General features: G+C 55.6%; 1 protein-coding gene across 2 annotated transcripts in view; it reads left to right on the forward strand.

The window, feature by feature from the left end:
• Positions 1–24,119, forward strand: part of SCUBE1 (signal peptide, CUB domain and EGF like domain containing 1) — a 137,196-nt gene that overhangs the window by 56,824 nt on the left and 56,253 nt on the right. Inside the window, exons 5-7 of one of the 2 annotated variants that reach the window (XM_066255913.1) lie at positions 15,522–15,647; positions 20,151–20,267; positions 22,797–22,886. In XM_066255913.1, the coding sequence (XP_066112010.1) occupies positions 15,522–15,647; positions 20,151–20,267; positions 22,797–22,886 (333 nt within the window). The remainder of the gene's footprint in view (positions 1–15,521; positions 15,648–20,150; positions 20,268–22,796; positions 22,887–24,119) is intronic. The other variant, XM_066255923.1, reaches the window with a different exon arrangement.

Consider the following 24,119-nt stretch of genomic DNA (forward strand, 5'->3'; position numbering starts at 1 on the left):
CAGAAGGACGGAGAGGCCAAGCCCTGCGGTTGCTTGGCCGGCGCTCCAGGCGCGCTGTCCCGGCTTCCCCAGCAGCCCACGCAGGAGGCTCAGTGTGCCCCTTATGAGACCTCCCAGCTGTGGGGCTCTGGGGTCAAGCTGCCCTACATGAGGACACTGGGCCCAAATCAAGTTTTATAAGAAACAGATTTATAGAGAAGAGAGTGAGTGTTGGTGGTGGGAGGGAGTCCTGCTTTCATAAAGGAGGGCTTTATAGGGTGACTGCTCTGAGCAGGCTATAAAGTCCCTGAGGCCAGGGTGGCCGGAGCCCCTTTTCCAGCAGGGTTAGTGTGTGCTCTGTTCCTTTGAAGAATGGATTTCCCACGGGCAGGACTCCAGGTGAAGCGAAGGCGGGCACAGGGAGGGAAAGCAAGCATGATGCGATGGCGGCCACGTCCTGTTTATAGTGGTTCCTGGTTTGACCTGTCAGTATCGTTGTGCTAGGGCTGCTACAAAGGAGACCGCGGCATCAGCCAAGAGAGGTAGGATGGAGGGGCATGGTGAGTTGGGAGCGGCCACAATGGCGGCTATGGGGTTATGCACTTACTCTGAGCTGGGCCCTTACAGCAGCCTGGTGAGGTGGAGATATTATGACTCGGTGACAGGTGAGGAAGCCAGACTAGTTGCATTAGGGGAACTGCATATAGGGAACTGGCAGAGTCGAGATTCCAGCCCAGGTCACTAACTGTGATGCGATGAGATGATCAGGGAAGAAACAGGGTGGAGAGATAGACAGAAATCAGCAGGCACTGGACACTTCTCTGAGGAAGCCACACATGAGCTGAAACCAAATGGTGGGTGAGAGCAGCCATGGGAGGAGTTGGGGGCGCATGCCAGGCAGGGTGTGTGCAAAGGCCCTGCAGTGGCAATGGGCCAAGCTGCTGTGAAAAGCAGAATGAAAGGTGGGAGGGTGGAGCACAGGGAGCCAAGGGGAGAGGAGCTCAGGAGGAGGAGAGCTTGGCAGGGCCAGAGCCCATGAGGCTGGGACCGAGGCAGGAGTTTGGATTCCGTGCAGAGGGCAACCCTGGCAGCTGGTTCAGCAGAGGGGAGGAAACGGTGCTGGAAGAGAGAGTGGAAAACGTCCAGGGGAACTCAGCTGGAACCCCTAAGGCCTCAGGGACTGGGCCTCCAATTAACTGTGCGGTCAGAGGCAGATTAAGGTTGGTTGAGGCCCAGGCACAGAAGAAAATATTGGTCCCCTTAAAAAAAAAGAGACAAGGAAAACAAAAATACATGTTAACCATATTTTTAAATAAATAAAAAATATTATGTACTATGTACTATTAATGTTAAAATTGCACATATGAAACCAAACTTAGTGTCATTAGAAAAAAGTGTAAAGTTGGGGTTTTGCGGGGACCTCCAGAAGTTGCAGCGCAGGGTGCACGCCCGGTGCACCCGCCGTGAAATCTGCTTCTGTGTGTAACAGAGCCTCAGCCCTCATGCGGCACCCCACCCAAAGCCCTGGGTGGCCAGGTCCAGGTTTTTACTTAAAGCCAGGGATCAAAATTTAACCAGAATTCACATTTGAGGGCCTCAACCCCAATCGCTATTAACCAGCATATTGATTAAATAAGTCTTCCTTTATTAGGACTTTTGTGTGAATCTCCTAATTTTCAAATCTGGACAATGAATCAGTCTAAATAAAAGCAGACATCGTGGCTACCTCAGGAAGAACAAGTGGCAGCATTTTCAGGGTTCCCAAAGGCCATGTGGAAGGTCTGAAGAGGATAGGTCAAGTACATGGGACATGGGCCGGCCACTTATTAATGGCTGTGGGTGGAGATGGGGCCGGGGTGACTGGGCAAGCAGCCTCTCCTGAGCCTTTGTAAGTAATGACAATTGCCCACAATCATTATAATTGGGTGTGAGCCACAGTAATGATTGTTAGCACTCAGAACCAGGGTGGTTAGCACTAAGAACTAGTGCTAAGCACTAGTTTGTTTTGCACCTAAGTGACTTCTGATCCCTTTGGCTCCCGGGAGCGTTGATGAGTTCAGATTCCTCTTGTCACTTGACTCTTCCTGATGCCTGGTGGCTCTTTGGAGCTTCCCCTGAGCAAGAGAAGAAACATGCAGGCTGGTTTTGATTAGAGATGGACGGCTGCATAAGTGAGGTCAGCCAAGGTCAGTCCAGGCTCCTGGCCAAGCAGTAAGGCCACAGGGCTCAGCCCTTCAGAGTGGCCCCACTTCCCAGGCACCAACACAAACCCTGGCCTAAAGCATATGAATCTGGCCAGGCTGGGGTTGGGAGCTTTAGGTTCTCAGCTGTTCTTCATCTCCCCTGGCCACGCGGCCTCTGCAGTCCTGCCCCTCCGGGGCTCCTTGTCTGTAGGTTGGGACCAGTAATCCCTCCCAAGTGAGTGAGGGATCCTTTTGGGGAAATGCTTCAGAGCCATCAGGGGCAGTGGCTGCCATGGAGCAGTGACTCACGTAGGCAGCCTCCAGAACTTGGGCCTGATTTGGGGACAGAGGCTGTTCCTTTGTCCCAGCACTGGGTGGAAGGAGGCCCCGAGCTCCTGGCTTATCTCTCTCTGCTCTGTGCCTCCAGGTGCTGGTTCTGGCCCTACAGCCCACACTAGCCTCCCACTCAGCCTCTGACACAGCAAGCATAACAGTCTTTCCTCAGCACCACAGCCTGGGACGACCAGGCCAGGGCAGTCCCAGCCTCCACTGCCCCTCATCTGGTCATGTGCCTGGGGCCTCTCCAGTCTCAGAGTGGATGGGCCACAGAGCAGCCAGCACCTTCCGGCTTTCTCCCTCTCGCATGCCTGCTCTTTTTTCTTAAACGTGAGTCATGTCTGTGCACTCTGACACGGCATGACCTGGCGTGGCATGGCGTGGCGTGGCGTGGCGTGGCGTGGAGGGCTAGGCAATCAGCATGGGCCCTGAGCAGCAGTGTGGAGGGGCTCAGCCTGTCCCGCCGTTTCACAGAGGTGTGAGATATTTCAGTAGTGGTTGGCTCTGGACAGGGTGGGGCCTTGTTCTCTTCAGAGAACCTAGAGGGGAGTCTGGGGGCTCAATGCCGGACCAGCCAATCTCCACTTTCCATGAGGTTGAAAATACAGGTCCTGCTCAGCACGCTTGTTCTGCATCCTGACACACACGTGTTCAGGGACTGCGTCTGCAAAGTGCAGGTGCCTGCGTCCTTGCTAATCAGCTGGCCGAGGTGTGGTCCCAACCTGGGGCCCAAGTAAATGGCCGAGAGTTGACTGGTGTTAAGGAAAGCTCAAGTATCTGGCGCTTCATGGGGGTCAGGGACTTGGGATGCTTGAAGGAAGTTTCGCATCTCCCTGCATGTGTTCCGGGGCTTGGGGGCAGCAGCGTTCTGCCATGGGTACGGCTCTTCAGTGACCATGTGACCCGGCTTGGGAAGGGGGCTGGGTTTCTCCATACCACTCTGTGGGCAGTGCTCAGAAGCCCCACCTTTGTGCCAGGACACGTCCTCCCAGAACCCACAGACTATCGCGGACGCGGTCACAAAGACAGGAGCTGACTAGACAGTGTGTGCAGGATCCGGCAGAGGGATCCTGCCACAGGAGCAGAAGAGAATGCTTGCTCACTCAGTCAGCAAAGAAAAGAGCATGCTGCTGAGTGGTGGCCTTCCGAGCCAGGCTTCCTCCACCCAGCACCCAGACTCCTAGGTGCAGGGTGCAGGGTAGAGGCCCTGCACGGCACCCCACTCGAGTCAGCTATGGCAAGATGCCTTGAAGGAGGCTTTGCCTTGGGACCTGAGCCCACTGCTCAAAGCCCAGACCACCTTGCTACTGGCTGGGGGGACTCCTTGTCCAGGGTCACTGAGGAGATTTTGGATACAGACCCCTGGGGTTGGGTCAGGGCAGAGAGCCAGTGCTCAGCCGCCTCCAGGGCCAGCTGCTATCTCTGCCCTGTCCCAGCCCTTGTCCTGGGCCCTTCCCCCATGCTCCTCCAGGCTGGTCCTTGACCTTCCTTTGGACTTTGTCTTCCATCCGGCTGCTCCTGCTCTCACTTGCCCTTTGCCTGCAGTCAGACTGGACACCACGCTGGCCCCCGTCCCACCTCAGCCAGCAAGTGCCTCTGTTAGGCCCATCCCCTCCCTTCTGCAGCTCACGGGGTTTTTATACTCCTCATCACCTGGTTATTCACAGCTACCCTGGAAAATACTTGGGGCAAGCTGTCATCCTCGCTGCAGGAGGGAAAACCTGTCCTGGCCACACCGAGGGGCCGTTCTCAGTATGGGGGACAGATTTCTGATGACAGAGGCCACTCTGCTCCAGCCTACCTCCAGACTTGAGTGATTGTGCCTGTGGACAGAGACCCACAGCCTCTCCCAAGATGCCCAGGACCCTGTCAGCATGCCTGGTGGGCAGGCTCCCCATGGCTCCCAGGACAGGATTCCCACGTGGTGGATCTGGGCCAGGCCTTGACCAGGTGCCCCCACCTGACTCCTGCACTGCCTAGGCATCTCCTAGCCCTACCCTCTTCTAAGGCTTTCCATCATTAGCTGTGGGTGCTGAGTCCTCTGTGGGTGTAAGTGGCTGGAAATGGTCTGTTTTAAATGAGGTGAGCCAGTGTGACCACACCCCAGCCTCAGAACTTCCCCTCTAGCTGCTCCTTGGGGTGGGCTAGCAAGACTAGAGAGTGGGGTGTCCCCTTACCCACTGCCTGCTGCAGACTAGGTGGGCAGGAGAATAAACAGCCCTCGCATTTAGCAGAAGATTCATGGTGCTGCTGGTGAAGGCCTGTCCTGGCCCTGTGCAGGCCGGAATGGCCCGTGAGGCGGGGACAATAAATCCAGCCCATTATATTTTACGAGCCTCCCACCCCATAAACAACTCCTTTGGCTGTTGGTGAGCCAGCCTCATGCCCTCCTCCGGGCCTGGCCTCCAGCCAGCCTGGCCAGGCAGCCTTACGGGGCCCCCAGTCCTTACTTCCCAGTGTTAGCAGTGGGGGTTTCCTGCGTGCTGCAGACCCTCGGGCCTCCCAGTGTGGACAGTACAGGGCAGAGGGCAAGCAGCAGGCCAAGAGGTAGTTGGCCCTGGCCCTGGCTCCTTTCTAGGCCACAGGTCCTGAGGCCTTAGTTTATCTGTATAAAGGGACAAACATTAGTAGTCAATATAGAATTGTTTATGAGGATTGAAATAAGGTGATATGTATACACACTATGTTCCCTAGTGACTGTCAGCTGTCATTGGGTATCACCATTGCCAAACACTGTCCCCAGACTTTGACATGAGTAATCAGATCATGCAAACAACCCTGTGCCATGTAGCTGCCGTTACCCCCAGTTTGCAGGTGAGAAAATGTAGGCTAAGAAACAAAGAGATTTGTACATAGAGAATAAATAGTACAGTCAAGATGTGAACCCCATCTGACTGACTCCTAAAACCAACGATACCAAACGAGCAAATGGGTGGAAGGGCAGAAGCAGGGGTTGCCTGGCAGCCTGGGGCCCCTTGCGGCACAGAGTCTGCGCTTCACCCTTCCGCTGAGTTAGTGCAGCAGCAGCCCCGGCTCTCCCTGTCCCGCCCAGTCTCAGACAACAGCCAGAGCCTCTGTTCTAGACACACTGGCCATGTCATGCCCAGCTCAGGACCTTCCCGTGCCTCCTCTCCACGCTGTGCACATCATGATGCAGCCACAACAAACCCTTGCCTCTCCCACGCCGAAGCACTGCCCTCACTGCCTTCCACAGGGCGGCTCCTCCCCAGACCCCACCTGCCTGCTGTTCTCCTGTGGCCAGCGAGCCCTGAACCCTGTTGCGTGTGCCTTTACCGATTGTGGGCCTGGATATGCACCGTTTCCTCTGCCTCCAGGCTGTTCCACAGCCCTTCACTTCCATGACAGCTCTTCATCAATCCTCAAAACCCAGTGTGCTTCCCATCATCTGGGAAGCCCTCTCTGACTCATAGGCAGGCCTGTCTTGCTCTCCACATACACCACGTGACTCTGCGTGACTCAGCCCTCTCTCTCGGGACTGGTGTGTGAGCTCCTGTGAGGGCACAGATGGGTTTCTTACGTCCAGTTCAGAGCAGGGAGCAGGACAGAAGTGCCAAATGGGAGCGAAAGGGGATTGGCTTCATCTCCTCAGGGAGATAATATCTGAATTGTGTGGCATTGATTTCACAAAATGCTTTCACATCCCTCACACTGAGCAGCACGCGCAGCGGCCAGGAAGGACGTGCTCAGGCCCTGTGGTTCAGCCGTGGTCTGGCTGGGCGCCCCGCCGCTGGGCTCGCCTGGGCTCGCTCCTGGGCTGCGTGCTGCCTGGGGTCAGCTGAGGCCTCTCCGGCAGCAGTGCCCATGTCACTGCTCCCCAGCTCACGCCGCCCTGCCTCTGCGTGAGCTGCTTCCTCTTCTGGAGCACTTCTCCTGCTGACCTGTTCCCATGGCCCCGTCCTGGTGGCTGACCCACTGTGAACACACACGTCTGTTTACCTAGGGAGGTGACGGCTCAGCAGTCTGTGCCAGGTTGAAAGAAGGGTGGGAATCACATAAGTTCCCAGAGGGGGTTGGTTGTACCTGCCCTTGATACAAGCTCTTGGGAAAGGGAAAGGTTCTCAACATTTATTGAGTTCCTACTGTATACAAGCCCTTGATAATCCTTTGAGCCCTGGGAAGTAACAGCTGCCACCCCTCTGTGCTTAGGGGGGAACAGAGGTGCAGGTCAGGGCAGTGGGCACCGCTAGTTTGGGACAGATCCAGGACAGCCCCTGGGGAGGAGAGGCACCAGCCTGGTGCCAGGGAGCTGCTCGTGTCCTTAGAGACTCTCCTGCCAGCACGGCCCCAGAGTTCTCGGCTTTTCCTCCCGAGTATCCAGGGGCTTCTTTGGGAATACTCTCAAGACACCACATTGGCCCCTCCCACACCTGGGCTTCCTCTATCTGGTCACCTGTCAGGAGGCAAAAACAGACTTGTCCCTGGCGATGGGCAGGCCATGGCCCCCATGGGACCTATGTGAGTTGAATGTTCCCCCATGCTTCCTTTAGGGTCCCCATGGAGGGAGGGATAGGGTTGTCAGATAAAATACAGGACACCTACTTGAATCTGGATTTCAGATAATGAATACTCTTTTGTTATAAGTATGAGCCATGCAACATTTGGGACATATTTATACCCAGGAAGTACCTATTTTCTATCTGAAATCCCGCTTTCACAAGGCATCCTATGTTTTTGCTGCTAAATCGGGCAGCCCTAGAGAGGGAAGAGCATCTCTAGCCTCAGGAGGGACGAAAGTCTTCTGGGCCTCTGTGGTCCCAGCACCTGGGCCTCAGAGACATGGACGTACACATGGTGCCGCCTAGTGACCAGCCTGGGAACTGCAGAGGCAGGAAGAGGAGGGAAGGTTAGCCCGGGAGGGGATGGAGGGGTGCGGGTCCAGGGTGAGGAGAGGCTCTGCCAGGAGGAGCCCTGCAGAGTCCACCAGTGGGGGTGAAGGACAGGTCAGCCCTTGCTGGGCGGGTCCAGGGTGAGCAGAGGCTCTGCCAGGAGGAGCCCTTCAGAGTCCACCAGTGGGTGTGAAGGACAGGTCAGCCCTTGCTGGGCGGGTCCAGGGTGAGCAGAGGCTCTGCCAGGAGGAGCCCTGCAGAGTCCACCAGTGGGGGTGAAGCGACAGGTCAGCCCTTGCTGGGAATCACCTGTGTCTTGAGGTAACTGTCAGGGGACCCTGAGCTGGAGCCTTCACTCTTTATTACCCTTTAATGATCTTCTTCCTCCATGCCAGAGGAGGAAACTGAGCAAGTTCCAAGCCACACTCCTTAAATGGCCAGAATGGGGATGTGAAGCAGAGTTGGGGTCTCTTCCCGTGGTCCTTTGCCCACCCACACCTGCACAGACTGCGTGTGGTCCCCTCGGCCGTCAGACAGGCTCCCTCCTGCCTCACTGATGGAGGCAGCTTCCCAGGACCACCAGGGCCAGGACTAGTCAGGGCACCAGGCTTGGGAGGCTGGTGTCCACCCTGTTTTCTGAGAGGGCAGGCCAGCCCACAACCTCTGCTCTCATCTGGGGTGCCAGCCACAGTCTCAGGTCCCCCTGTGTCCATCTGCCATGGACACAGTGCCTGTCTACCCAGTGAGCACTGACGAGCTCTGGGTAAGTGGAAGCCACAGTCCTCATCATTCCCATCTCCCAGCTGGGGCTGCCCTTTGGGCTGCAGCCTGGTATGGGCTGGGCTCGTGTCAGCTGGGGGTCTAGTCCGGGGCAGCCAGCTGCCCGGCATCCCAGCCATACCTGGAATTCCAGGTACAGATGCTGTTGGAGTGTAATTAGGGGGTCGGGGCAGATCAGGCAAGGGCCTGAGCCTTCAGAGAGATGCACCCTGTTGCCTACATATTGGCCCTGTTCTGATACAGAGCCCAGAATGGCCAAGCCCTCACCAGCACAGTTGGGTTGGACAGACACTTCTTAGGCTTCACTCAGGGCTAGGTACTGTACAGAGCTTGGAGGGCAAAGGTGTGACTTGGGCGTGGGGTCTGGCTCCTCAAGGAGCCCCAGTCTGGTGGAGAAGACCCAGCCGACCCAGAAGTTCCAACAGTGTGGTGCATGCTTTGAGAAAAAGTATGCATGGAGGCCCCCACCGGGCCCCTAATCCAACCCACGGATTTGCAGGAAGGGTGGAAACAAGGAGGGCTTCCTAGAAGAGGTGGTATCAAAGAGAATCTCAACTATCTAGTCAGAAACTGCCATTCAGAGAACAGAGGGACTGTGTCCCAAGCAAAAGGAGGTACATTCCCAAAGGCACCACAGTGAGAAGCGAGGGCAGGCTGACAGCAGAGCACCGCTGTCACCAGACCGTGGCGGGAGTGGCAGTCAGGAGGCCTTTGAGTGCCACATTGAGAACTTTCAGCCTGACGCTGTGTGCACTAGGTGGGGTGGGGTGTATGAAAGGGAAGGTGTATGCTCTAGAAAGTTTGCTGTGCAGCAGGAGAAGGGCGGGTCTAACAGGGTTCAAGTTTTTGTTCTACCAGGTCCTACTCAAAGGACCATGGGCAAATTGCTTAACCTCTCTGAACTCTATAAAGTGAGGATAATGCTGCTTCCCTCGCAGACTGATACTGTGAAGGGCTGCGCTCTCTCCTCTCTGCCAGGCCTGGCGCTGGGCCCGGTGCTGGAAATGAACAGGTATGCCCCGCCCTCAGCAAGCTCAGACAGGGGCCTGAGGAGTGTAGAGATGCTGCTTCCTGATTCGGCGAGGGCCGGGGTGAGAAATTGGGCATTTTGGAGAAGCTGGCATTGTGATGGGCTTGGAGAAACAGAATGTGGAAATGTGGATGGAGCCAGGGAGGCCAGGGGCTGGCTAGGTTATCCAGTACTCCCGTCACCATGGGGGAAAGTCAGGCTTCCCTGGACATGGATGCCCATTGCCTCTGAAGTCCCCGGTGAGCACAGGTTCCCATGCACCTGTTCCATTCCGTGTCCCTTGGGCAAGTTGCCAAGCCTTTCTTCACCCTACTCTCCTCACTTGCAAAATGAGGATAATGGCATCTACTTTGCAAAGCAGTCATGAGGCCCTGGTCAGGTGGCTCAGTGGATAAAGCGTCGACTCGGCGTACCAGAAGTCTCAGGTTCGACCCCTGGTCAGGGCACGTACGAGAAACAATGAGTACACAACTAAGTGGAATGACTAAGTAAAACACTCTCTGTCTCTCTCAAATCAATGGGAAAAAAATGTTTTAATAGTCATGAGGCTTAAAGGGGATAACTCATGTAAAGTGCTTAGTGGCCGGTGGTGGGGGATGGGGGCGGGCAGCAATGGAGCCGGGCTGCCGTCAGCCTGAGGGGAATGTCTGGCTGGCCTGTCTGGCAGCTCAGAGCTGCCTCCATTCTGTCTTGCTTTGGGTCTGCCCCCTACATCCAGCCTTCACCTCACCTCAGTTTTAACTTTCTGTGGCTCAGTGCTTTTTATCTGTTAAGGATGGGGGACACTGTGACATATCAGCCCCCTGGGTGGTTGGGGGAATTAGTGAGATAACATACCCAAAGCACGCACCTGGGCAGCCCTGCCCCTGCGTGGATTCTGCACCTCTCTTCTGAGGAAGGGCCTTGCAGCTCTCCTTCAAAGCACGTCGGAGCCTGTTTGTTTTTCCCTGTGTGGCTGGGACAGCTTGCTGGGTCTGATCTGTTCCTGCCAACCCCCTAGGCTCCAGCCTCCTCTTGTGCTGTATAATCTTCTATTGATGAGGTGGAAGGGGAGGGAAATCCTTTCCTCTCAAGTTGGGGGGCGAGGGGGGCTAGGAGGGCAGAGCAAGGTAATTGTTCCTTTCTCCCTGCTCTGCTGTTCCCGTTCCCACTTGCCTTCCCTTCCCGGGTGGTTAAGGGACATGGATGCAGAAAGTGATGTTATTGATGAAGTCACCATAGCAACGACCCTTGGGAGGCACACATTCCGGCTTTGTTATATCCTGGGTCTGGCCAGTGAGAAAGACTGGCTCCTCTGAGCAGACTGGGCTCGCCTTCCGCAGCCCCGCTCTAGGTGCATCCATGAACCTTACTTTGCAGAATGGTTTGAGGCAGGCAGATCTGCTATCATTGAACTCTGTGCACAGTCTGGTGGGATGTCCAAAAATGACAGAAAGCCTTTAGGAAAAGTGGGCCCTAGGGGGAAGGGCTGCCGAGGTCTATCACAGGGCTCAGATGAGGCGGGAGTCTGGGAGGGCCCGTCAGGAGGGCCCTGGGCACCTGGGGGGAGGAAGGCACTGCCCTGAGCCACGGCCCTGCCTCTCACACATGGCGTGGGCGGCCCTGACTTGTCTTTCTCCCACCCCGATCCAGTCTCCCCATGCTTGTTCGTGCAATGGGCATGGCAGTAGCCACTTCCCAGGCTTATGGTGAAGGTTAAATTAAATGAAAGTATAGTCAAAGCCCAAGTCCCTATGTCACATCTTTTGGAAAACTGAGAGAGAGGGGCTCTTAAATCTAGCCTTCCTCTAGCCCCCCCCCCAATCACCCCTCCAGGCTCCTCCATCTCTTTTGGGGTGGTAACCGCCTTCCACTTGCTTCTGGCCTGCGGTCTTGCCCCTGCTTCCCCGCAGCAGAGATCTCTAACACGGAAGTGTGTCGCTGCCCGATTTACACTTTTCCGTGGCTCCCCCTGCCCAGGATGAGTTCCTCCAGTCCTGACCTGCCCCCTCAGCCAGCCTCACTGGGAAGCAGGTCCTGTGGCTCTCCACTCTCGTGCAGGTGGAGACAGCCGAGAGCAGTCCCGTGATTGCCCCAGGTCAGGCAGCAAGTGGCAGAGTCCGAATTGGGGCCTGGCAACGTCACAGCCAAGCATCTGCCTCCTCATTGCCTCCGCCCTGTTCTGGGCACCAACGAGACGCTCAGTCCGAACTTGTAGGACATAATTGGATTTAGATGGGTGGGATCAAATTAGATTTGACCTGGCTGGCAGCCGGGCCCAGCTGGCACTGAGCCCTGAAGACCAGGATTTCTGGAAAGGACTGAAATTCTATCCCACTTCCCCTCGAGGAGGGTAGATGAACAGGGCTTTCTGCTCAGCTCAGCACTGCAGTTACTCGCCCATATCAGGACAGGGAGCTAGGCCGAGGGAGGCGGAGGGAAATGCTGCACCTGTCCCAGGGGTGGTCTCGTGACCCCTTTTCAAAGAGAAGGAGCCTCCGGAAGCACTTGAGCTGAGCAGACTCCAGGCCCAGCGAGCCTGGCTGCCGGTGGCTGTTCCTAGCTGCTCACTTCCCATCAGACTGTTTCCAGAACAATGCTGCCAGTGGCTGCTCAGGTTGAGGACCAGACTCTGTCCCAGACTCTCTTGGAGGAAGGTGCTCCCAACACCCTTCACTATGGAGACACAAAGTATCTCGCCTGATGGCAAATCCATGGTGTGGGAGAAAGCTGAGCGGCTTCCAAAGCTGGACGCTCAGTCTAGCGTCCAAAATTGAGGGCCACCTCAGCTCCCCAGTGACAGACATGGTTGGTAAAGATTAGTCAGGCTTCTTATAAATTGTGGTTCTTTGGCTGGGAATGGAAGTCCAGGCTCCCTTTCTCTACCACATAGAGGCTTGAGCTTAAATGGGGGCCCTTGGGCTCTGCCAGCTTAGGAAGAGAGCACAGATCGTCTTGATTGGCGTAATGGGACGCCTGGCAGAGTAACATGGGTGGTGGCATGGGCAGTATAACCCAAGAGTCAGGAAGCTCTACAGAATTGGTAGAGTGAGACAGGCCCAGGGTTCTGTTTACAGAAGACAGGAGAAACAAGGCGGCGGATGGGCACTTCGGGGATGGTCAGCCAGCAGTGTGGGATCACAGGCACGGAGCACATGTTGAAGGTCATGGGTGGCAAAACTGGGAAGAAACTAGAGCACCAACTCCTTGTACATGTATATGTGTGGGCACCAAGGAGCCACAAAAACCATATGAGCAGGGAGTGGGGGGTGCACTGGACTCAAGCCACTATTGACAGTGGCCACTGATGCTGGCCAGGGAAGCTGCTCAGTGACCACCAGCCACTGGCCAAATGCTCACCAGGGCAGGAGTCTCTCAAAAGACCTAATGAGGTACCGAGTGTGTCAGTGGCCCGAGAGATTTCCTGTCCTGGAAGCCTCCCCTTAGTGGGGCTGCCAGCCTGGCTGAGGCCCCAGCAGCTCTGCAGGAGAAGGCACCGGCCTCAGGAGTCAGTGCACCTGCAGCTACTCAGGCCCAACCACATCTAGCACTTTCTTGTCCGTGAGGCAGAGATCGTCATTCCCACGTTACAGATGAGGTTGTAAGACGTGAAGCAATGTTCTCTAAGACAGTGGTCCCCAACCTTTTTTGGGCCAAGGACCGGTTTAATGTCAGAAAATATTTTCACGGACAGGCCTTTAGGGTGGGACAGATAAATGTATTATGTGACCGAGACAAGTATCAAGAGTGAGTCTTAGACGGATGTAACAGAGGGAATCTGGTCATTTTTTTAAAATAAAACATTGTTCAGACTTAAATGCAAATAAAACGGAAATAATGTAAGTTATTTATTCTTTCTCTGTGGACCGGTACCAAATGGCCCACAGACCGGTACCGGTCCGCAGCCCGGGGGTTGGGGACCACTGCTCTAAGACACACAGCAGTGAGCCGGTCAGGCTATGCTCACGTCTGCCTGGCTTTACCAGGCTTCTCTTCTAAGAAAGCCACATGCCAGGCTGGCTCACACCAGCTCACAAGAGCCATTTCCATCCCAGCGAGGTCTCCCTGGAGCTTGGTTGTTGCATTTACACCACAGAAATGGGCAAATGCTGCCTGCCAATCAGCTCCAACCCAAGGCTCACCCCAACCCCACCCACTGCTAAACATTTATCCGCACATCACTCTGCAGGTCGTGGATGCGGGCTGTTTTGAAATTTAACGAGTTCCCTGTGAACTTGTGGCTTCCTGGGAGGAGCCTGGCGTTGAAGTGCTTTGCTGATTCAGCTGTCGGTTAATCGGTCATACTTTGCATCAGTCTGACAATTTGATTTGAGTAAGAAAAGCAAGGTGAAGGAATAAGAGCAGTAAAATCAGGTGAAAACAAGGTCAGCGTGCTGAGCAAAAAGCAGACTTCATTCATTTCAATTTCCTGGTCTTATTTTACTTCAGAATTTTAAAAATCTTTATCGTAGCTGCCAGGGTGTTTGTGTTTTGAAATGAACATCAGTTCTCAGCCGCCCCATGCTCTTGCTCAAAGTGAACAGGGTCAAGCTTGAGTGGGCCCTCACCTTGAGCAGGAGATCAGTGAGCCACCTGGGCGAGGAGGCCACCTGTGTGTTCCCATCTGTGGGGCTCCTCCCCTCTGTCCAAGCCCAGCTCCTCGCAGTGGGACCTGGAAGGCAGGTCTCAGGGTGGTGTGTGGACAGGCAGCCGCTCCTCCTTTCATCTGCCTTTAGCCTCTTGATGGACTTGTGACCTACAGCCTTTCACTTGACCCCTGACCTAATAAATTCTGGAAACTCCTCACAAATCACCAGGAAGATAAACATCAATTGGGGTCAACTGAAGGGGGTCCAAGCTGCTCCAGGCAGGCAGGAAGGAGAGGGAGATCAAATCTGCAAACTGTGTGACTGAGGAGAGGGGACCTCGTTCTCGCCGTTACCAGTGCCCTCAGAGCTGACTGGGTGGGGTGTAGGGGACAGGCCTCTGGAGACAGGAAGCGAATGGTCACTGCCCCCAAAATCTGTGGGCAGCCCAACTCCACACTCAGTATGGCCTCTTGGATGAGAAAGGGGCTTTATAGCCCACGGCCCTGGTTCAGGCCCTCGCGGTGCCGTTCAGCGCACCAGCACCGTGGCCCTTCAGGACAGGCATCTCAAACATGCTTCCCCTGTCTCTGAAGGGGGTACTTGTCTTTATAGAGGATGAGGGGGCCCCACATGTGCATAGAAGGTTGTCCCTGCCTGGGTTTGAAGACACAGTGGACTCAAGGCCTGGGAGGAGAGCAGACAGGGAGCTGGCTGCCTTGGCAGGGACAGGACTTCTGAGTCCAGCCAGAGGACACACTGGAAGGGCCTGCCAGGCAGGGCCACCATGGCCAAAGTTCCAGACACAGAGCCTGCCACCTCCAGAGGCTGGGGGCACCGTGGCTGGCCGTGGGCGGCCCGGCCCTGGCACCTGCGACACTCACTCCCTCCTACAGGCTCCCAGCCAGCAGGGAGCTCCATCACTGACTGCCCTTTTAAGATGAGACCTTGAAGAAAATGTTACTCAAGGTTTGGGTACATTTTTGTTTTAAAAAGTAGCATCTGGCAACCAGCAGGAACCTGGGGCAAGAACAGGAAGCTGTCACATGAGCACCCCTGAGCCTGGAGTGAGCTCTGTGAGGGCGGAGGGTGCCAGCGCAGGTGTGTGGGTGGGGCTGCAGGGCTTTGCGCTAGGAAGTGAGGGCTCCGTGGGTCCTGGGCAGCACTACAGTGACCAGATACCTTTAGTGACTCCTCTGGCAACTGGAGGGGGGTGGCATGTACTTCAGTGCACGGCCATGCGCCTCGAAGGACGAGGTTCTCAGATCCGGTGGAGTGGACTTGTGCAGAAATTCAGTGAGAGGTGGGTGAGCTGGTCTGATGACTCCTGGGCTTTGACGGCTGGAGGTGGCTGGGGCGTGCGAGCTTGGGGCTCTGCCTAGCTCACAGAAGCATGTGCCATCCCTGTGCAAACTGGAAAGGGCTGCACTACCACCGTTGTTTTATTGCCATCCACACATACTTCAGTGGGGACACCGTCTGATGCACTGACCTGAAAGCCATTTCACAGATCACACCCAGTAATCTGACTGAGGGCAGGAGTGTTTCCCTGTGAGCCCCTCACTGCCATTTACTGTGTGGCTCGTAGAGCGAGGCCTGGCTGTAGACCCAGGCACTGTGTCCTTGGTTTACCCCACGGGCCCTCCCCCTGGATAGCAGGTGCACACTCTGCATATGCTCACAGCAGCCTAGAACACTCTGTTGGATTTCGATGTCTCATTGGCTGTCTCTTTTCAGCCTGAAATGTTTTTTCTCTCTCTCTCCTGGTCCCCCAACCCCTCTCTTGTCCGTTTCTTCACAGAGGGTATGAACTGCATGAACAAAGACCATGGCTGTGCCCACATCTGCCGGGAGACGCCCAAAGGTGGGGTGGCCTGTGACTGCAGGCCCGGCTTTGACCTTGCCCCAAACCAGAAGGACTGCACACGTAGGTAGATGGAGGCAAATGGGTCAGACACCCCCACACGTCTCCGGCCATTGTTTTGTGGGGGTGGGGAGGGTGGGTCTGGCCAGTCTGCTGGGGTTGGAGAAAAAAGCAGAGCCCCTGAAGGGTTCTGGGAAGGCATGAGGGACAGGACCATGATCCCCAGGCTTGGAATTTTCCCACCCATCATACTGCCACTGACACAGCCCCAGGGCCTTGTACAGTGGAGGCACTGCCAGTGCCCACATACTTCCCTAACCCAAGACCCATTTGCCCTGAGCTTGTGCTTTTAGGGGAATGGAGGGGCTATGGCAAGGAGACTACAAGCTTGGGCTTCCGGTGGGGAGGGTTGGGGGGCAGCAGGGTGATAGAAAGAAGGATGGGAGCTCGGTTCTGACGGGTCCCAGCCCAGGCTGCGCTGACCTTATTTCCGAGGTCTAATGTCAGAACTTGCAGTCTACGCAAGCAAGGCCCACTGAGGTGGTACTACCCTGGAGACCTGGGTTGAATGAGACCTCTGGCCAAAGGGGCCATTTCAGGACCAGCTTGTAGGTCAGCCTGCAGGGCTCAAGTGTAATGCAGCCTTTTTTTTTTTTTTTTTTTTGTATTTTTTTTCTTTTTTTCTGAAGCTGGAAACGGGGAGGCAGTCAGACAGACTCCCGCATGCGCCCGACCGGGATCCACCCGGCACGCCCATCAGGGGGTGATGCTCTGCCCATCTGGGGTGTTGCTCTGTTGCGACCAGAGCCACTCTAGCGCCTGAGGCAGAGGCCACGGAGCCATCCCCAGCGCCCAGGCCATCTTTGCTCCAATGGAGCCTTGGCTGCGGGAGGGGAAGAGAGAGACAGAAAGGAAGGAGAGGGGGAAGAGTGGAGAGCAGATGGGCACTTCTCCTGTGTGCCCTGGCCTGGAATCGAACCCGGGACTTCCGCATGCCAGGCCGACGCTCTACCACTGAGCCAACCGGCCAGGGCCTGTAATGCAGCCTTTTAATTGAATCACCAGCTCCCCAGTAGAAGTGGAACCAGCAAACAGTAGGACAGTGGACGAACAGCTAGTCCTCAGAAGTGTCAGACTCAACGTGGCCTCCATCAGCTGCATGAGCAGTGGTGGGATGAGGCCTCTGCTCACTGGGCAGCTGATACCAGGCCACTGTAATGTTTGCCCTGTGGCTGCAGAGAGCTGAGGGAGGCTGATGTGAGCATGCTCACCTCTGGCAAGTGACAGGTGCTCCACACCAGGCCTACTTCCTGGTACAAGAAATAGCATGGAGGAGCCCAAATCCAGCTCCTGATAGGGAAAGCAGCCCGTCCTGGCCACTGCAATGGGAGGGCGAGCCTGACTAGCTCTCATAAGAAGATGGTGTGAAAAAAAAAAAAGAAAAGAAGATGGCATGGCTTCTCATTCTGTGTTCTGCAGAGACTACAGCGGCCCTTGCTGGTCCGCCATCCTCAGTCACTGTGATTGTCTCAGGGTCATCCACTGTCCCTTGGGCGCCTGCCATACCTTTCCCAAGTCATGCTCTCCTCAAACAGTCACCGAGGTCTTGGGGACTCAGGCCTTAGACACAGTCCCTGTCCCCACAGACCTCATGGTTCAGTCCTGCTCATGATTCAGCCATTCCCTGAAATAGAGATACTTCCTTCTGCCACAGTGTGGTCCAAGATGTGGACCAGTCTTCCTCTCTCCTGTGGGATCACAAAGACAAACATGGATGCTATCACCAAGGGCAGGACCACTCAGGGAGATGCCCAGCTCCAGCCCCAGGAGTCTAGCCCTAGGCCTCCAGCCAGGCCCTCCCATCCTCTACACCAGCAAGACTCCCTTCGCTGCACAGAAGCCTCCTGGCGGCCTTCAGAATAGAGAATGAGTAACTCCTGCTTTCCCAATTGTGCCTGTCAGTTACCTGAGCTTCCTCAGGACAAAGGCCAAGGGACAGGCACATAGAGAGTGGGCAGGCTTGTTGACAGACTCGGCCAGAAGGAAGCACCTTCCTTCTGTGAGCAAGACTGGCTGACTCCCACTCTGGCCAAACCCTGATCGAGGGGCTGGGGAGAGAGCTACAAGCCATGGGGGCTGGCTGGGCTGGCTGACTCGCTGCCTAGTTATGTAGTTCCATCTGGGATGAGTGCTACATGGGGACAGTTTAATCAGAGAGCATCTCCTGAGTGGTGACCTGGTCTGAATGGTCAGGGACAGGGCAGGGCCTTGTAAGTGGCTAGGAGTCCTCCTGCTCCACCCCAACTGAGAAGAGCCAAGCCCATACCCAGAACGTTTGCTGGTGAAAAAAACAGCAGCTCCTCCCTCTCTGCTCAGTGGCCGGGTGTCACCAAGGTGTGTGGAAAGTCTGATAGCAATCCTGGGGCCAAGGAGTATGTGAAGGGACTGCACAGATGGCTATCCACCCAGTCAGCTCTGGTGAACATGACAGTGTTAGTGGCAAGTTAGTGATGAGATACTTCTTTTAGCCCTTGAGGTCACGTGAGGTCCAGGAAATTCTGGATTGGAATTGGGTTGGGGGCTGAGGCCTGGCCTAGCCAGCCTCTGTGGACCAGCAGGATGACAGGGCTGCACACCAGACTCATTCAGGCTGGGGAGGTTTTCCCATTCTCCTCTTGGTCTTCCCAGAGCTCCAGGCTCCAGCATTTATTTCCATGTACAGCCATAGGCTCTCCAGGTGCTCACAAGCTCAGCCCTTGGGGTCCAGAAGATGTGCAAACACTAGTGCAGAGGGAGTAAGGGGCCCTGAGTGTGGCCCTCCCTCGAGTTGCCTCAGACAGACCTGTGTCCTCACTTACAGAACACAGCCCATCTCTTAGAACCCAGAGCCAGGAAAGAACTGGGCACAGTATCTCAGTGCCTACTCTCCGGCTCCATCTCGACCACTCTGAAATGGGGCTTTTTTCCGCCTGGAAAGCCTGTGATGTCCTGCCCAAGGTGGGGCTCCGCTTGGGTGTTTCCCTCACCTGGGATCAGTGCTAAGCGGCCACCCCTGGAACCCTGGATTTGCCTGGGGCTCTTCCTGGACAGAGATGAGCTGTCAGAGACAAGAGAGAGTGTGGCTCCAGACTGCCAGCCCCCCAGGAACAGAGAGAGAAGAGACACCATGTGAGAAGGGGCCTGAGGACTTGCTGCTCAAAGCCCCAGTTGAGTTCTGGAAGCAGTTCTGCAGATCCTTGAAATGTCACCCTGGAAGTTGGCTCCTTCCTTCAATGGTTCTTAGCTCCCTGTGGAAGAAGCTGCCTGCTGAAACTTCTGGTGGCTAAAGCAGCACCTGGGACCCTGGGCAGGAAGCACTCCCTATGCCTCCCCCACCAGGACAACAGCAGGCACGTGGGGAAGGGCAGCACAGAGCTCGGCTCTAAAATACTTGGGCTCCTTCACCAGGGCGTGGCCGCCAACAACTTCCCTCGGGGACCAGCCCTGCTCATGGCTCAGCCTGACAGAAGGTCATTAACTCAGACTCTGTCAATTCGGAATTTTTAGCCCTTCTGACCATGATTGGTCTGAGACTAATTTTTACGTATTTGACCATCATTAGGGTTTTGCCAAGTAAATCAAGAATGTAGATAGAATTCTGGACAAATAGCTAAGGTATGCTGTCCTCAAGGCCTGGGTGCAGCAGGTGGCAGGCACCCTGTGGTCCTGCTAGTGGAGTCAAACAGGCACAGGAACCTGCCCGGAGAGGCTCTGGACCTCCTTTAAGGAGACCCGTCAGTCACACTGGGAAGTGGTAACAGCGTGTTTTCTTTTAAATCAACTTGAATTCATCATTTTTCCTACTCGAGAGTTGCTCCTTTTAATTCAGCCCCTTTTCAGCCGACCCAGGTCACTGCTACCAAGGAACAGTTTAAGATTCTGGGCTGAAGGGCACCAGCTCTTCCGGACCCTGGGCATTGCAAACCATGTAACATGTTTAAATAAAAGGTCATTTTCAAAGCTGCACCTGAGATGACATTAATTTGCATACATTCTATTTGGACATTGCCTTAGGGGGATTAGGGCTTTGAGGGGATAGAGACTGAGATGGCTACGGGGACTTGGGGAGAATAGACATCCATGGGCCTCAGACACAGAGAAAGAAAGCTCTCAAGAACTAAGGAAATGAGTGTCCTTTCTTCCCAGGGACCCCCCCCTTCCCGAATGCCTCGTGTCACAGACATTTGACCCATTGAGACTGGCTGTTTTAAAGTCTTGCAGAGCAGGAGGGTTCAAATAGTCCGGTTTGTCCCTTTCTTTAAATCACACCATCGGAATCCATCAGCTGTGTGCTGGTTTGGTTATAAGCCCAGGTCACTCAAAGTCCATTCTCAGTGCCATTCAAGACCCTCGCGGGCTGAGGTCCAGGGAAGGTGCGCCTGTTCGCTGACTGTCTCCTGCCTTCACTCCCACCCCCCCACCCCCCCCACCCCCGTCCCTTTAAAGAAACCACCAACACCAAGAAACTAATCGTTTCTTGTTGTCATTCTGTTTATACATACATGTGTACACTTTGGGCCAAACTAGTAACCTGTAACTATGGAAACGGAGGCTGCCAGCACAGCTGTGAGGACACGGACACCGGCCCCATGTGCGGCTGCCACCAGAAGTACGCCCTCCATGCAGACGGTCGGACGTGCATCGGTAAGTGGGCGCCTTTGCCGCGCCAGCTCCCTGCGCCACCCTGTCCCTGTTTCCAATAAGGAAGCTTGAGGGAAACAAGAGAAAGTGCACCCTTGGGACTGACAAGATGCTCTCTGTGGAGGCGCGCCCAGGGTCCTTCAGTCCTGGACCACGTGCCTCCGCCGTGGGTCCCGGGGGGCTTTCTGCAGTCCTCATCCTTGACGTGGGGGGCGGTCGTAGGCAGGTGGTCTGCGGGGAGGGGGAGGTGTGTGCGTCTCAGGTGGGCACAGGTGAAGCACAGGTGTTCCTTCCCTGACGTGGAGGGCATTTATTTAGCCCCGTAACAGCCCCCTCAGTGAGTGAGCCACCCCAGCCAGCCATCTGGAATACCAAGAGGTTTTCTCAGAAAACTGGCCTCAGTCTCCATTGTCTAGAACACCAGGGAGATGGGTCTGTTTTTTAACTGCTTTCCCTTCCCAAGCTAACAGGGACTCCAGGGGGCTCTGGTCAGACCTCCTCTCCCTCCTCAAGTCCCTCCTTCTCAGCCTCTCCCCTCCGTCATCTCACCTGTTACATGGTGTCCCCATTTGAGTCTCGGCCCCCTCCTTCCTCCTGGTCCTCATTTCCGAGGGGACGCTTGAATATTTGTGATTATCTCATGCCATAATCACTAGCGGGTTCTTCCCCACTCAAGAGCAACAGCCACTTTTTAACTGAGAAAAGGAATTCCAAGGTTGGCGTCACCCACCTTTGCTCCCCTCCTCCTTCCTCTCCTGCGTTGGCCAACTTCAGAAACCCACAAATCAGTTATCCTGAGGGTTTTGTTGTTGTCTTAAAAAGGCCCCATTTCTTATTATCGACTGGGAAGGTATTTCTCCAGGGACTTTTAAGTGACAAAAAAGGGGTTGACAAGCAAGCTAAGCCAGGATGTCCAGAGTTTGCTGTCGAATTCTGTCCCCTGTGACTGTTCCCTGGTATTGGGGAGTCAGGCAGGGGCGGGGCCAGGGGCCAGGCCAGGGGTCCCATCCTCTGTCAGGCTGTCATCCCAGGTGCTGCTGCCTGCGTGGTTCCCTTCCTCTGTGTAGTCCCTCTCCAACAGCCGTTTTTTGGTTTCATTTTATCTCATTCCTCCTGCTTTTCTGGTGATGGTCCCTGATTGCCTGTCTTGTCTGATAACTGACGTTCATTAATTATTTTCAGAGCCAAAAGCCAAACTAAACCAAACAACCAAAAAAATTTTCAAAGCAAAACCCGGTCTCAGACCAGTGTCTCTATTGCAGCCTGATCCCATCTAGAACCTCCTCCCCCACCTCTCTCCCTGTCTCTGCAGTCCCACCGGGCTCTCCCGGCCCCTAGCTCCGCCCTGTCTCGTCTGCTGGGGTCTCCCTCAGTGTTTGTGTCATCTGTGGTGGAGCCGCCTCTGCCGGCCACAGGACCGGTGCAAACAGCTGTGGCCAGACCCCTCCCCCCCACAGCCTCGTCTAACACATCTTGTCTTTGTCTACCTGGCTCATCCTTTCTTATTTTTATCTTGTAGTGTCTGCTGCATGTGACAGCCCCTGCTTGGATCTCCCTTCTAATGTAACTTCCCTCGGCCCCTCTCTCCCTCCCCTCCCCTTAGAAGTCCTTTCCCAGATCCTGCTCATGGGCTGTTGCTCCCTGCTGGCCAGGAGCACCTTCCATCTGCCTGCTCCCTCCTCTTTAGGTTCCCCGCTGGGAACAAAGGTCTCTGCAGACCTCCCACAGCAGCGGAGCCAGCTAACCTCATGTGCTTCTCCGTGGGAAGCACCTTGGTGGAGCACCCTGCCCAGTAGCCAGGATGCTCCCCAGCCCGCCCCATGGGCTCCCTCTGCGCTCTTCTAAAATGACTGACCCGTCTTCGCAGCCCTGTTGAGCACCTAAATGCATCGCTCTAGTCCTCTGTAGACAAGCAGGCAACCAGCGCTGCCCAAATCGACCCCCTGGTTCTTCTGTCTATTCAACTGGATCCATGTTGTGTGTGTGTGTTTGTTTCTCTGTGTGTTGTGTTCTTAATTTTGCATGAGTGTCTGACACACTCCCACGCCCCTCTGACAGGGTGTCTGCTGTCCAGGCGCATCCATCACCGGACCTCGCAGCACTGTCCCCTTGTCCTGTGCCTTGTCCTTTGCCTGCCTGTCGAGCCCGTGCTGAGCGTCTCACTGCTCGTGCCTTTGTGGGCTCTCCACGGTGGTGCTGTCCACCCCTCTGGCGCTCCGCAGATGCGTCCTGTCTGCTCGGACCTCAGCTGCCCCCTCTGTGTGCAGATGGGCCCTGTGTTCCATCTGTGTCCCTTTGTGGTCATCCCCTTTCTCCACCCCCCACCCCTGCCCTGCCCTGCTGCCTCTCTGCTCTGCCCTGAATGCGCCACCTTGGAGGCGCCTGGGTTGAGCCCCTCAGCGAGGACGCCACGCTGCCCGCATGCCGTGCCGGCTTTGTGTGCGCCACCCTGGGAGGCTGGCTGTCTCGGGCCACAGGACGTGGGCTCTCATTAACCAGTGGCTCCATGTTTGTCCCTTACTTGTGTTCTAGAGAAGGATGAGGCTGCAATTGAGCGCTCTCAGCTCAGTACCACGTCAGTAGCTGATGTGGACAAGCGGGTGAAACGGCGGCTCCTCATGGGTAACACTTTTCTTCCACTTCCTTGTTGTCCTTGCACCTGTGTCTGCGTGAGCATGTGTGTGGGTGTGGGTGTGTGGCACGTGCTGGCGTGTGGGGCTCTGAATGTGTGCTGGCATTTCGGGCTGTCCGTGTACGGACATGTGGGGTGTGTGTTTGTTGTGTGTGTGTGTGTGTGTGTGTGTGTGTGGCTGTCCATCTGTGTGGCATGCCCACATATGTGGGGTTGTATGTGCCATGTGTGAGTGCGGGGGGCTAAACTCCAGATGTGAACTCATTTTTTCCTTTTTAAAGATTTTACCTTCCATCCAACATGTGTATTTCTTTGTGTGTTTGTAGCAGAGACCCCAGAGCCCATGTCTAGTGTCCTCTGCATGTGAGGAGACGTGTGCTGTAGCCCCCTCTGCATGCGGTCATGTCACATGTGCAGTTAGGACCCCAGGATCAGCACAGCAGCACTGAGATGCAGCAGCAAAGGAGGACATTCATGCAGAGCAGTCTCGCAGGCGGCCTGGTCCTCTCCCTGCCCCTCCCCCATTTAGGAGAGAAGCCACATCTAGATGCAGGGCTGGGGGACCTCAGGGGCATCCAGCCCACCTGCTCGCTTTGTAGTTGAGAAGTGTGCTAAACCCAGGGAGGGGAGGACAGGTTAAAGTCATCTCGCAGGCCTGGGTAAAGCAGGACTCGCTCAGCCCCTCCCAGCCCCAAACAGCCTCGGCCCCCTTTCCGATGGGAACCCCTTGGGTACCCACTTGCCTTGAGGGATCTGCATGTCACCTTCACTCTGAGCACTGCCCCTGGGCTGGATCCAGACTCCAGAGTGGCTCGCCCAGAAACAACTGGTGCCACCCAGGGTGGCTCAAAGGCCTACTGGTGTGGCTGACCTGGGCAGTGTGAGAAAAAGGGCAAAGGAGGTCGAGTGACTCTCCCACTGAGCTCAGCCGGCACAGTAGGAAAGCAGGTCTGCTTCCTCGTTCACTCATTCCTTTGTTTCTCAGCCGGCTCCACAGTTCTGGGGTTGCTGGCCCCGGGTGGTGCCAGTGGCCTGGGCCTCTGGAGCACAGCTGTACGATTACCTGGGATGATCACAGCCTTCTTTGTGGAACTCATACAGGTCACATCAGCCTTGGGAGCTGTGAGAGCAGGTGATGTACTTCCATGTCTCAGACAAGGAAACTGAGGCTCATTGGGGTACCCTGGCTTGCCTAAGATCACACACTGCCCTGAGCTTAGCCC

Source organism: Saccopteryx bilineata, chromosome 1, assembly GCF_036850765.1.
Source record: "Saccopteryx bilineata isolate mSacBil1 chromosome 1, mSacBil1_pri_phased_curated, whole genome shotgun sequence".
NCBI classification, from domain to species: Eukaryota; Metazoa; Chordata; class Mammalia; order Chiroptera; family Emballonuridae; genus Saccopteryx; species Saccopteryx bilineata.